This window comes from Colobus angolensis, unplaced genomic scaffold (genome assembly GCF_000951035.1).
Source record: "Colobus angolensis palliatus isolate OR3802 unplaced genomic scaffold, Cang.pa_1.0 Scaffold141, whole genome shotgun sequence".
Classification (NCBI taxonomy): Eukaryota; Metazoa; Chordata; class Mammalia; order Primates; family Cercopithecidae; genus Colobus; species Colobus angolensis.
The window spans coordinates 774,792-789,740 of NW_012114500.1; the positions used below are offsets into that span (position 1 = coordinate 774,792).

General features: G+C 38.1%; 1 protein-coding gene and 1 pseudogene across 3 annotated transcripts in view; one reads left to right on the forward strand and one right to left on the reverse strand.

Moving 5' to 3' along the window:
- The window catches only part of CDC14A (cell division cycle 14A), a 183,025-nt gene that overhangs the window by 39,685 nt on the left and 128,391 nt on the right, over positions 1 to 14,949 (forward strand). For all 3 annotated transcript variants that reach the window (XM_011935181.1, XM_011935180.1, XM_011935179.1), the window contains exon 4: positions 5,044 to 5,136. In XM_011935181.1, the coding sequence (XP_011790571.1) occupies positions 5,044 to 5,136 (93 nt within the window). The remainder of the gene's footprint in view (positions 1 to 5,043; positions 5,137 to 14,949) is intronic.
- LOC105506898 lies at positions 7,344 to 8,339 on the reverse strand (annotated as a pseudogene).

Consider the following 14,949-nt stretch of genomic DNA (forward strand, 5'->3'; position numbering starts at 1 on the left):
TGACCAGATGGACAGCGTTTTAGCTTCCATATAAAAGATTCCCATTGATGGAACCGGGTACATGTTTAGGTAGTGCTTCTCCAAAATTTAGCCATTTCTTAGAGTAGTGGATTTCAATGTGTGATGTCTGGACCAACAGAGTCAGCATTACTGGAAAACCTGTTAGAAATGTAAATTCTCAGGCCCTACTGAATTGGAAATTCTGGAGGTGAGATCCAACAATCTGTGTTTTATTATATAAGCCCTGCAGGTGATTCTGAACCAATCTGTTAAAAGAATGAAATACAATACAATACAATAATAATATGATACGATTTAGAGTTAGATTTAATTATTTCTGAAAAATCTTAGTACTATTGACCAATTCAACCTGAGAATTATTTAAATTCTGAAGCATGAAACTTGTTATGGCCTCACAATTAAGATTTAGACAAATTATCAGGCTCAGTGAGAAAGTTCTGGATTGATCCTACTTACTACTCTTGCCGTGTAAATGTTCCTCAAAGGCCCTCTCTGGCTCTGGGCTTATGTTCTCCTTGTAAAACACAGTATGCTCATTATATTTTAGCTTTGCCCAGGACCCCTAGTCTGGGAGACATTATGTGTCTGATTAAACTAGACCCCTCTGGTGCCATTTCTATTGCTTTGGGAAATGGTGAAATGTCACAAGTGAACAATAAAAGCAAGCCGTTGTTATGGTTATTATAGAGGGCTGGCTGTGTCCACTTCAGTCTAGAAAGTTCAGAAGGGCATTTGCTTTGTAATCCCCGCACTTTGAGAGATTGGGGTGAGCAGATCACTTGAGGTCAGGAGTTCAAGACCAGCCTGGCCAACATGGTGAAACTCCATCTCTACTAAAAATACAAAAATTAGCCAGGCGTGGTGACACCTTCCTGTGGTCCCAGCTACAGAGGAGACAGACTGGAATAAGGAAGAAGCCACTGTCCAATTTAGAGGCGTGATATTCTCCTGATATTAGGGCAGAATCTGAGAAAACATCGACTGGACTCATACATAGAGTCCTGTCCTATTGTCTCCAAACTGTGACTTTGTCTGCATGGTAAAGTTCTTCCATGAAAGATCTCAAAAGAGAAGTTAATGTTCCGTAGAAGGTACTTCAGTCATCAGTGTCTGCACTGGGTGTTAGTATTGCTTCTTCTAGGGTGCTTTGATTATGTAATAGTATTTTTTAAGTGGGGGACATGCTTAAAATTTAATTTAAGCTTAAATTAAATTAAATTCTTTTGTGCTCGCTCTGGTGGTCTTAGAAAAACAAGTCAGTTGGTGCCGAAACCCGGGAAAAATTTTAAGCATGTCCCCCACTTAAAAAAGAGGGAAAAACATTAAAGAGTTTTTTTTTTTAAAATCAGCCCACTCATATAAAACATCAGCTAAAAAATTGACAAAATATGTTGTTATCCCTCAAATATTTGTTCCAATACCAAAATGTCTCCTCTGTTGAACAGCATCACTGGTATAAAACCATGGGCCAGGATGGCCATAAGAGGGAGGCCCAGTTGTGAAAAGGACATTAGCACAAGGCCTAATTTTGAGATTAGCAAATTTGAGATTAATTAGGAAATTAATTAGGAAATTAGGACAAGGTCTAATTTTGAGATTGGCAGATTGTTCTCTGCTCTCATTCACTTTGAATTCGTTTTGATTCCTCGAGTGAGAGAACTCCACTCTCAGTGATTTGGCCTCGGAGATATTGGCCAAGCTTCACTAAGCAGGAAATCATTTCTTGGTTGGAGTGCTTTTGAAACGTAACTGAGGAAACTGAATTCCAAAAATATCTAAGCAAAGTAAATGCTAGCAGCTTTAAACATTTTCCTAAAAATCAGGCAGAAAGCTCTAAAAAAAAAAAAAAAAAGTCAGTTATGTTTGCTTCCTGTGGGCAGTTTCTCATAGGAAATATTTTTAAATAAAGTTTCTAGGAAGATTTTGTGAAGACTATGCTTTACCTGATGTAATTTATGAAAGCTTATAAAGTTTAAACATTCTTCTAAAATATTTAAAGTGCTAATTTGTATTATATTTACTTAATATTTATAGCTATACAGTGAAAAGAAAGTCTTCCTCAGAATTCTGTCCTTTAGTTTTACAGTTCATGTTCCAGGATAAGTCTCTGTGTTCTATATACTTTAGAATGAGAGAGAGATAAAACAAAACCAGGCAAACACAAAAGATTCTACTCCCCTCAACCCCCTCCAAAAAAACCCAAGGAAGAAATCACCATCAGTGATGAAAGAACAGCACTATGACTTGTCCCTTTCAGCAAGTAGATTTGTAAAATAGTTTCATATTATTAAACAATAGCAGTAGTTTGTCATGAAACCTAAATTCTTAGTAGAAAAGAGCATCAAAAAAGCTAATCCAGACTTGAAGATAGACTGTTGATATTTTCTTCCCCACAGGTATTTTAGGGAATTAGGAAACATAAATAGTGAGAGGCTGGGAGCCAGGAGAGTGTTGAGTCCCTGTGCTCAGTCTGACTTATGTTTATTGAGAGCCTGGCCTGTGTAAGGCAGTATTTAGATATTTGCAATTCAGAGATGATGGGAGATGCTTAGGTCTGAAGAGACTTTATTTCCTTTTTGGTAAATCAAACATAACTTATTGATGGAAAACAAATAAGTGGCAAAACCAACCAACCACCGAACAGACAATGAGACAATGAAATAAAACAGAAAAAGGAAATGTTCAGGCAGTCAGTAGTCCCAAATTAAGAAAGCGAGGAATCAAGTGTCAGCACCATTGGTTGTAACCTTTACATCTCTAGGTAACTTCAATGCATCAACTCAACTGAGCTGAATTAAATGCTGTGCCTTTTTTCTCTCTATTTCATAGGAGTATCTGTATAAACCTGTCAGGAAATAAGGGCATTGGCAATAAGAAACTTTCTTTGAGTCAAATACTATTTTTTTTTTTGTTTGTTTTTGAGACAAATTCTTATTCTGTTGCACAGGCTGGACGGCTGTGGTATGTTCATGGCTCACTGCAGCCTCTGTCTCCTGGGCTTAAGTGATACTCCTACCCAGTGTTTTTGTAGAGATGAGGTCTTGCTATGTTGCCTGGGCTAGTCTCAAATTCCCTACCCTAAGTGTTTCTCTCGCTTTGGGTGTTGGAATTACAGGCATGAGCCACCAGGCCTGTCCTCACATACTAATTTTTAAAAGTTTAATAAAAAGGGCACTACTGGCTGAGTGTCGTGGCTCACGCCTGTAATCCCAGCACTTTGGGAGGCCAAGGCAGGTGGATCGCTTGAGCCCAGGAGTTCAAGACCAGCCTGGACAACATGGCAAGACCTCACCTCTACAAAAAATACAGATATTAGCTGGACATGGTGGCATGTGCCTGTGGTCCCAGCAACTCAGGAGGCCAAGGTGGGAGGATTGATTGAGGCCAGTAGGTCAAGGCTGCAGTGAGCCAAGATCATGCCACTGCACTCCAGCCTGGGTGCTAGGTGACAGAGCAAGACCTGTCTCAAAACAAAAACAAAACAAAACAAAAAAGGTAAAAGATAAAAGGGTACTACTATTTTCAGATAATGTGATTCTAGGAGTTCGAGACCAGCCTGGCCAACATGGTGAAACTCTGTCTCTACTAAAAATACAAAAAGTAGCCGGCCGTGGTGGTGGGTGCCTGTAGTCCCAGCTGCATGGGAGGCTGAGGCAGGAGAATGGCTTGAACCTGGGAGGAGGAGGTTGCAGTGAGCTGAGATTGTGCCACTGCACTCCAGCCTGGGTGACAAAGCGAGACTCTGTCTCAAAAAAAAAATTATATATATGATTTTTGGTTATAAAAGAAATGTCTGACTTGGAGTGATGAAGATTTCTGGGCTCATTGGAGGGATATACCCTTTCTGTGGTTACATGATAAAGCCAGAGTGTTACAGTTTTGTCTTAGAACAGGCTTCAGAGATGGAAGAGTTTTTTTGTTTTTTGTTTTCTCATAGACAATAGCAGGATCAAGAAAAGTACATAGTTGAGCTCTATTTACCTTTCTAAAAGAGGTTCTAAAAGCAGGGATTTTCTGTATGTTGTAGTCAATTTGTAAGATAGAAAAAGCTGCTTTTATAGTCAATGTGAATTTATAGATGAATATAGAAATGTACTTTTGCGCCTGTGTTTTTTTTTGCTAGCCCATTAAAGATAGTTTATGTGCCTATATTTCGAAAATCAGTTGTTAAAATACATAAATTTTGAAAAGTGAAGAAATCAAGCAGATTTCATTGAATTGCATTGTGTTCCCGTTGTCTTATACTTATTTGAGTTTTGATTAATAATTTGATTTCATTTTACAAGATCTTTTTGTCATTTTTTTTCATGTTTAGCATGTGTACAACATGCCATGTTGATTATTTTGAACTTAGTTAAATACTTGAGCATGCAGCATATTGCCTGGCATGTAACAGGTGCTTAATAACTGTTTGAATTCATGAATTTAATGGATGGCTATTGTAATGTGTTATATTAATATGTTTGCTGATATAATTTTTTAATGATCTTTTTCCATTAACCATGTATTTTCAGATATTAAAAGGGGGTTGTTACAGAACATCCCAGAAAGAAAATATTAATATTGGTCTTTAAAAATAAGATTTTTTAGAGATCACAGTAGACTGGTTGACATTTAAAAAAACTGTGTTATATGAAAACTATAGATAACATTCCTGGGAGTGGGAGTGGCATATAGAGGGTAACAAAGGGTGAAGAGACTTTCTGTAGAAGATTAAGAATAAATCATCAAAAGTGTTTCCTCGTAATAGAGATGCCAATAATTTAATTATTTTCCACCATATTAGTTTCTTTGCTTGGAGAGAAAGATATTAATTATATTGTTGATTCTTACATTATGATTGGGCTGTACAAAGTCTGAGCTAGTAATTCTCTAACCCTCAAATGCCATAGAAATTAAAGTTGAAAGTTGTTAAATTTTATGGGTTGTGGCACATCTTGAAGGTTAAGAGATGATGTTTGCCTTCTGTATATGTTAACATTGTCTCTGTGGTTACCCTATTTTTTTATCTCCTCTTTCCAGTCATACAGTTTGTCAAGAAAGAAAATAGTGCACTACACCTGTTTTGACCAACGGAAAAGAGCAAATGCAGCATTTTTGATAGGTGCCTATGCAGTAAGTACCTTCTTCATGATTGTTTTCTATAATCAGGCCAGTGAAATCTAACACTGTCAAAGCAAATCCATACCAGTTTTTTAGTGGGATTGACAGATGGTGGAGATTATTAGCAGTTTGGGAATTGATCTGTAGTGGGAAGTATGGACCAGCAGTGGTGGGATGTTTACTCTTTGGATTTTATTTTCTACTGGTTAATGAGAGAATCATGGAACTGCAATATGTAGCTTGAATTCCACAGTTATATAGGTGTTTTAACAAAAAGAATAACTACCAAGGACATTTCTAGGAAAAAATAATATGTGTGTGTACGTGTATGTTGAAATGAATGAAATATGGTATTATGAAGATTTTAAAAGACTGTTGAAGTGTTCATTTTTTGGGAGAAGAGGAAATCCTGGATTGCACAGGGGAGGACTGTTATTATTTTTATCAATCCATTCATTCATTTATACAATTGTTTGCAGTAGGCAAACAATATAAATCCTGCATATATTATAGCTTCCCTAATAACTACATAAGACTTTACCCAAACTAATTTCAATTAGAAATTTTGTTCTCTGCAGTCACTAACATGTCAGTATGAATTCCACATGACCATGCTATGGAGTTTTAGAATGGTGATTCTGGAATTTTCTATATATGCTGTGATTGAGCAAAAGCTTAGAAAGCGGAAACCATCAGGGCTAAAACACACTTGCAGGGATATGTGTGATAACCAGTTGGGAATATGCTTGTTTAAAGGCAGGGAGCAGAGAGGTGTCATTTCCCCTCATCCTTGGGGAGGGCTCGTGCTCCTCTGAAGCCATGGAAGCAACCCTGCTGAGTGACTTTTCAAGGGCCTCATTCTAAGGACCTTGGGAAGAGGGCGCCAGCTACTATACCTCAAACTCTGCCCCATCAACCCAAAAGCTCTCGGGGAAAAAGCCCAGCAGTATCGCTGGAAAAGCTGTTGGCTGTTGCAGGGTGCAGGCCGAGAAGAGTGGCAGGCTGTCAGCCCGGCTGCGGGCTGGGGCCTTGCTTCTAGCACTGAGGTGCCCAGCCCTGCCCACTTTTTGTCCCTTGATGTGGCTGCAGTAAAGCCTTGGGCTACCCCTTGTGGCTGCATCTTTCTTGCTCTGTAGATAGCATGGTATAGCACAAGGAATAGTGGCTAAGAGTCAGAAAAACATGTTTTTCATCTCGAAGGGCTCTATGATGATGCACTTTATCTCTCTCAGCTTTATTTTTGTTTCCTTATCCACAAAATGAGAGGGTTGAATGTAATGACCCCTACATTTTCTTTCAATTCTTAGGATACTCAGATTATTTGTAGTGCCAACCAGGCTATTACTTTTATTTTAAGTGCATACATGAAAAGCTGGCAGTTAGCATGAAGGTTCAGTGAAGTTCTGGTAAGCTGAATGTTTTTTACCTTACATTGATAATGACTACTCATTTGAAGTTGATGATTGACACCGTGATTGAAACATGGAAAGAGACTGTACTAATTTCTGGATTCAAGCCCTGTAAACAAATATGTTTTTCCTGCAGGGTTTTGTGATGCTTTGTAAGCATGTTATTTGTGAATCTTTTCTCATAAAGGATTGCCATCAGGAAGAGGTCATTTGCCACTCTTCTCATGTCTTTCTTTCTTTTTTTTTTTTGTGAGGACCAAATGATTTTTATTCATATACATCTTGTTTATCTACCCAAAGTGTTCAGAACAGTGTTCAGCACATATGAAGCTTGATATAACAGTTATCTATGATGATGATGGTAACGATGACTCTGTATGGTCACTGTGTTTCTGAAGTCTTGTTTGGTAATCAAGAATGTGTTTAGAACTATCTCTTTATTAGACAAGGTCATAAACCAAAAGTTCCAACTTCCTGTACATGTTGAAAGCTTTGAATAAAGATCCTTGGACACAAAACATGACCCACATGGCTCAAAATTAATTCTGTAACATAATATTATTCTAAAGTCATACTTATTTTGAAAGCCTAAAGGTTTTTTTTTTTATGGCTATAAAAATACCACCAAGCTAGACATTTTAATTCTGTTGAGATATACAAACAGAATTACCACAGCAGCCCACACATTCTGTGATTTCTAAACATTTAAACGTCAATGACTTTGGGAAGTTGCTGTTGTCCTTCACAGTTCATTAAAAGTTCAGATGCCTTTTGTGAAAGCCCAACTTTTCTACCCACGAAATTGTCTTTTCAGAAGTCTTGCCGGATGTTTTCTTTGTTTGCCTCTCCATGTTGCTGCTTAATTTGATAGATTTCATTTTCTAGCTGAGCAATAGTCTGCTCAATCTCATAATTCTTACTGACCATGGATATCCAATTTGACTCCATTTCTCTCAATTTAGATCCAGCTGTGAGTTGCATGTTCTTTCTCTGCCATTTTAAATCTTTAATATGTTTTCTTAACTTCTGAAGCTCTTTCTGTGCATGTTCAGTCATATGAACTAGATTTTCATTGTATACTTTCCAGGCATTACATCCATGCTGTGACATTAGTTTCAGATTCTTGATTCTAACTGCTTGATGCTCTAACTAGGCCATGGAATTGTTTACACATTCTTGCCATGCAGTAATGCCATTTTTTTGACCAGAGGAAGGGGCTGGAAGTTCATATCATTTCATACTGAGCAATTCAGTTGGTTGTCAAGCAGCCAGTCTTTCAAATTCGTTTCTCATTATGTCAGTTTCAAAAGCAGAATAATTCGGGACTATCAGGTAGCTCAGGTAGTTCATAGTAGGTTGGTATCTGCAAGTTTCCTTCTCCACCAGCACTGCAGCCGCTTCCTGGACACCAGGGGCTTCATAACCTTGATCAAAATATGGATCAAGTGGTCAATATCGATCAAGCAGTGGCTCACGACTGTAATCCCAGCACTTTGGGATTCTGAGGCGGGCAGATCGCAAGGTCAAGAGATGGAGACCATCCTGACCAACATGGTGAAACCCTGTTTTTACTAAAAATACAAAAATTAGCTGGGCGTGGTGACACGTGCCTGTAGTCCCAGCTACTTGGGAGGCTGAGGCAGGAGAATCGCTTTAACCCAGGAAGGGGAGGTTGCAGTGAGCTAAGATCACACCGCTGCACTCCAGCCTGGTGACCCAGCGAGACTCTGTCCCAAAAAAGAAAAAAAATAAATACAGCTGTGCATCCACCACAACCTCTCCAGCCATCAAACCCGTGCCTGCCATTCTGGGGACCTCAGGTTTGCCCTACTCTTCTAGTTTCTTTACCCCCTTTTCCCTCCTTTGCATCTTCTCTCTCTTCTTTCCTTATTTATTTATTTATTGAGACTGAGTCTTGCTTTATCCCCCAGGCTACAGTGTAGTGGTGCGATCGTAGACCAGTGTATCCTTAGACTTCTGTGCTCAAGCCATCCTCCTGCCTCAGCCCTCCCTAAAAGGTGGGACTGCAGGCGTGTGCCACGACACCCAGCTAATTTCATTTTATTTTTGTAGAGACAGTGCCTTGCTTTGTTGCCCAGACTGGCTTCAGGACTCCTGACCTTAAGTGATCCCCCTGCTCTGGCCTTCCAAAGTGCTGGGATTACAGATGTGAGACACCACACCCAACCTCTTCTTTCCTTTTTAACACCTGTTCTTCCTGTTTTGTTTAGTGTGGTTCTTCATTTCAGCAGGGTGCCTCTAGAACTTTGAAAGGATTATAATAGATGTGTTGAGCTTGTGATAAAACACTCTGTGATAAAAATATGTCTTCTAATGCAGAAGTTTCCACCACTTTAAAGCAACCAAAAGTGGAAAAAGCAGTTCTAGCATGGTGGAAGAAGTGCTGAGTCCAGCATGAGCTTGTCTTACACACTAGTTACAGTCTTGAGAAGCAGTGTGAAGTGATTATTCTTGAACTGGTCATGTCCCAGTTGATTTTTCTAATTTTGGAACTGTATTCCCCAGAAGGCTTTTTGACACAAACCGTTAATACAAATGGAACTAAAAATTGGCAGTGGATCCTTAAAGATAATTTTATGCCTTTCTTTTATTGTCTGTATGTATTTAGTTGTTGACAGTCTTATAAGAAGATAGTCAATACTATGCATTATAAATATATCTCAGTTAAATTTTACATATATTAAATGTTGCTAGTTTGATAAGTGTCTGCTTTCTGGGGAATCTTCTCTGGATACAAAAGACCTTTACCTTCGGAGCAGCCATGTGACTTACATGAGGCAAGCTAGGTAGGTAGGTATATTTTATCAGACAGAAGTGCTTAACAGTGAAGGTGTTCCTGTTCTTAAAATGTGGAATCAGCCCTCTCTTAAGGGGCATTGACTAATAAAAATATTTTGTACTAAGACAAACCTTTTTCTCAAAGCCTTAGTTTTCTCTTTTGTAAAATTTGGATAATACCTGAATTTCCTTATCTGCTTCACAGGATTATTGTAAAGATCAAATATTCAGCTCCCTGTTTGATAGCTCCGTATTATACATCTAAATACCTCAAATTTATTGTGATAAAACTTCTGTTTGTATTCCTTCTCTCCCTAAATGTATTTATTTCCCAAGTCATTCCCTTTTTAGTAAGTGGACTATCGTCAGTGCCTTGCTAAATCAAAAGACAGTAGTCATTTTGATTTCTTTTGTTCGCTGATCCCAAATTATACTTATTTGTAAGTTTGGTCAGCTCTACCTCTAAAACATATTGAATCAGAATACATCTTTCCATCTCTGTTGCTATCACCTAGCCCAAGCCACTATCATTGTTCACCTGAATTATGACCACAGCTTTATATGTTGTCTCTTTTTATATTCTTGCTTCCCATTGATTTAGTTGCCATACAGCTGTCAGAGTAATCTTTCAAAATAGTAAATTAGATCACGTCATTACCCTGTTTCAAATCTGTGATTGCTCACTGATCTTGGCATAAAATTTATCCTTACCAATGCCATTAAGGTCCTTTCTGATCTGACCCTCTATACCTCTGTGGTCTCCTTGCTCAAGATGATCCCCTCATGCTGGCCTTCTAACTGAAATTCCATTCTTGTTCCTACCAAAGAGCCTTGATATTTCTGTTCTATCTGGAATGTTCTTACTTCAGACCTCTGCATGCCTGGCTCTCTCTAATGTTACCTTCTCAGAGAGATTTTCAATTTCTACCCTTTTACCTCCACCCCTAGTCATTCTTTAGACCTTTGCTGCTTTGTTTTCTTTACAGCATGCTACTGTTTGAAATTACTTTGTTTGTTTACGCATTTACTTGCTTATTATCTCTTTCCCAGACCAGAGGGTAAGGACTTTATCTGTTTTGTTCGTTGCTGTGTGTGGAGGGTGATAAAATATTTAACAAGGGGTTAGGCTGGGCATTCACCCATTGAGTTGGAAGTTGGAACAGGGTCCTGGAGGCTTCTTGCTTTGCTGAATCATGGGGAAGTCTAGGACTTAGGGGTTGGGGGTGGATCCCAACAAAGAGACTAGAATGGCCTTTGTGGAGTGGAGTGGTATGTTGTGGGCTGCAGCTATTTACTGACTGCTATAGAACTGTTACAGTATTTGAACACTATCAATTTAGAGCTGTGCCTAGTACATAATGGGTGCTCTGTAAATATCTTTTGAGTGAATGAATAATGGGATGACAAAACATGGAAGAAAGAAGGTAATATATGGGAAACTCCTGAAAATAATGATGTTGGACGTAAGGTATAAAATGGTGTCTTCCCTTTTACCAGAATATTTGTAGTCATGACTGAGCCAACTTTGGTCTTTAAAGACGCAGGATCAAAGTAAAGATCATAGATCAAGGGTAGTAACCGGTATACAAAATTACATCACTACCTAGCCTTTTTTTAAAAAAATAAACTTGTATTTTCCCAATTTTTTTTGTGGTAAAATACATGTAACATGAAACTTGCTGTCTTACCCATTTTAAAATGTACAGCTCAGTGGTATTAACTACTTTCCAATTGTTGTGCCACCAGCACCATGGCTTACTTTTGAGTGTGCCATCTTGTGGCACTTGTGGTTTCTCTGTTAGATAATGACTTCAGGTATTTCACAGCTTTTGTGTTTCTATTTCCTTATATCTATGTGGGGGAGACTTTTTATGCTTTCTTTCACAGAGCTGTCATAAGGATCAAAAAGGAGATAAAATGTAGACCAAGTTTGTTCAACCTGCAGCTGGCTTTGAATGTGGCCTAACACAAATTTGTAAACTTTCTTAAAACATTATGAGATTTTTTTTTTTAAAAGCTCACCAGCTATCCTTAGTGTTAGTGTATTTTATGTGTGGCCCAAGACAATTCTTCTTCCAGTATGGCCCAGGGAAGCTAAGTGATTAGACACCCTGATATAGACCATCCTGTTCAGTGATCTTAAAGCCAGGGTTGCTGGAATGATGTGGCCGCTGGAGACCACAGTGACACTTAGCAGATGATAGGCGCCCATTTTAGGGATGTCTGTACTAGTGAAGCATCTCTTCACCTCCTACATTGTGGCATTGTGCTTCTTGAGATGGAGGGCTTAGATTTAAGAAGAGACCAGCTTTGTCAGAAAGGTGTTTGCCTTCCAGGGCAACACTCAGTGCAGTTTTGAAGTTAGGATGTTTAGATCATTGTAGCATCTAAGACACTCTGATATGAGTTTGAAAAAGATGGCTTTTAAAAATTATGAGTATGAATTCATTAGGTTCTTGCCATGTGCTTAAAGACCAAGTCTTCCCTAGTACCTGTGTTACTATATTGTTTTCAGTTTTGCAGGCCTATGGCAAGAAGGTCAAGGAGAATTTGGATCAGGTCACCGTAACTGAAGAATTGGAAAATAATGTGTATGAGAAGAAGTTAAAATAAGTTTAGCTTAGAAAATTAAGTTCAGAGTTAAAGAAATACAATTTTTTTTCTGTTATGTGGAGGATGCTAAACAGAGGTGATAACCACATTGTATACTTTCCTTACCTACTTGTTAAGTCTTTGCATTGCTAAATTAGAGGTCTACATTGTGGATTAACAGAGACCAGCCTGAACCAGATGTCATGTCTGAATTGGGGATAACAAGCCTGAGGTTTTTAGACCGTCTAACCATGTCTGTGTTGGCTATTTATTTTGTAGACTACACTTAAGGCCTAAGTAGTTATGCTCTACTCCTAAGTCTGTGACTAATTGCAAAGAAGCCATTCTCCATCTGGCGTAGTGGTTGTAAGCCATGACTTTAACATAGCCACAGGCTCACTGGGCTTTGAATCCAATTATTAGTTGTATGCCCTGAGCAAGTTAATTTATCCAAACTGCTGTTTTTTTCATCTTTAAAATAGGCATAATAATACCCTATTTTACTTGCGGTGAGGACTGAAGGAGGTCATTTATATAAAGGTGTCGTCGGTGCAGTGTCTGACATTGTATGTACTTAGGAATGTCTGGTGGCCCTGGGCAGGGAAGCTATGTGACCTTCCACAAAGTTTTCTGACCCAATCTCCTACTTCTTATCACTCACTTTTGTGCGTAGACCCTTTAGGCTACCTCCCTGAAGATCTGATGGCTACTTCCCCACTTTCTGTCTGCTCATCTTCCTCTTGTCCATCACATTTTTCACTTAAACACTTCCTTGGCTCAGTAACAACACTCATATGGTTGTTAATCTGATTATTGCTTAGTATAATTCGCTGGAAAGTATGAGTATATTTCTCTCCAAGGATGTTATTTTAAGGGAATAGTCTGTTTAAACCAAATGAATTTGTGAGATCTGTAGTCAGGTGTTCATTAGTTCAGTAAATCTTTGTTTAGCTACTATGAGCCCGGCCTAGCAGTATGGTAGGCTCTAGGGAATAAAATATATATATACACATACAATGCCTAGCTTAAAATGTGGGACAGATGAGAGATAAACAGTTGTTTAAAGTGGCAATAGGTATAATTGGGTAAATATGAATTTATCTAACAAATTTTTTTTGAGGCGTTTTCGTGTAACAGGCCTTGTTCCCGGAGTTGAGGATACTAAAGTGAATGACTCCCTACCTGTTGGTGTGGGTGTGGAGGGCTGGGTTCAGACCTGGAGAGAGGGGAGGTTCCAAGATGGTCAATCCCAGCAGGCCAAGTTGCTGAGGAACCATCGGACAGGGAGAATAGCGTGACAGTGAGGTTGCTTTTTCTGGTGGTAGGGGAGTGGAGGGAGGCTGGAAGAAAACTAGTTATTTAAAATTTTTAATTTAATTTAATTTTAAATGTCCATTGTGAAAAGGGGATAATCTAATGAGAAGATGGGGGTCTTTTTTTCCTTACAATTAAAAAAAAACTTTAAAAGGTGGAGTAACCACATTGTAGAAGAAATGTGGAAAAATTCTCCTGCAGTTCTAAACCTGAACTATTTATTAGGTGTGATTGCCGTGTAGTTTTTTGAGCCTTTTGAAATTTAGCTTATGTATGTTTTGCCATTTTGCTACTCAGGTGACCAAATAATATTTCATTTAGAGAGAATACTATTTAACATTTTAGGTTTCTTTCAAAATTTTTTATAATGTGACAGACCTCTTTCTGTATTGTGTTTCTTTTTGTGGATTATTGTCTTCAGATTGCCAGAAGTGGGGTAAATAATTTTAAATTTCAGAGTTTTTAAGACTCTTGGAGCATATTGCTATACTTAAGCCAGTTTATACTCCAATTTCATATAATCTTTGCGTGTCGGGTATGAACATTACAGTTTTAGAAATTTAATTGGTGAAAAATGCTACCTCATTGTTTTAGTAATCATATTTTGATTAATAATAAGGTTGATTATTCTCAGTTTTCTTTATAGATTTATTAACTTTTTGAAAACTTTGTGTTTTTAAATTTGTTTCCTATATTTAGACCATTTAAGAGTGGAAAAGTGCTATTAGCCTCCATTAAAAAATAAGTTAGCCAGGTGCAGTGGTGAGAGCCTGTAGACCCAGCTACCTGGAGGCTGAGGCTGGAGGATTGCTTGAGGCCAGGAGTTTGAGGTGGCAGTGAGCTATGATCACACCACTGCACTCCAGCCCACACCCTGACTCAAAAAAAAAAAAAAAGATGAAGTCATTTTATCTGTGTTTAATTTGTTTCAATAGGTACAGACTACTAGAAATCATGCCCATCAGTCTAGGTTTCTGTAAAAACTAAGGAAGTCCATAGACCTTTCCTGCTGTTACTCCTTAGAATGTCAGAATGCTTTATTAAGTACTTCTGCATACCTGAATATAAATGTGCTTAGTTGGAACTGCTGGTAATGGACCTATTGATTTTTGAACATTAAGCTGTCTGCTGAATATACAGAAATTTTAACAGAACAGTATTATTTAAAAGTGGTTAGAGTGTGTGTGTTTATGTCCTGGGATACTGATATACCCAGACAATTAACTGTGATTTTGTTTTTGTTTTTATTGTTCGGACCAAGTATATTATTTTGCTTATCCTTTAACTCACAATTCTGTAAATTCTGATTTCAGAACTGTTTTATATTGACATTAAAAAACTGTAGATTAAACAAATGTCATTTAAAATATAGGTAAAATTATCAAAAAAGTTGGTTCAAAATAATAAAAGCATTTACTTTAAATATTTATTAATCCAATAATATATTAGATGTCAGCTACTAGTGTTCTGTCATCCTTGTCTGTGGCTTCTTGGTAAATCTAACGATAGTGTTTGCTTCTGCTTATAGAAGTTAGTGGAGAGGAAGGGAGGGGAGGCACAGGCTGGGCCTGGGCAATTTCCTGTTTGCAGTTTCTTCCTTTTATAGTTTGATAGGGCAACTCTTTTGTGATATTGCCTGTAAGTGGGCCAGACAGTCTTTTATCTTTGTAGGCTTGTATTTTTGGTGGCTTTGAAACAGATCACGCTCCTT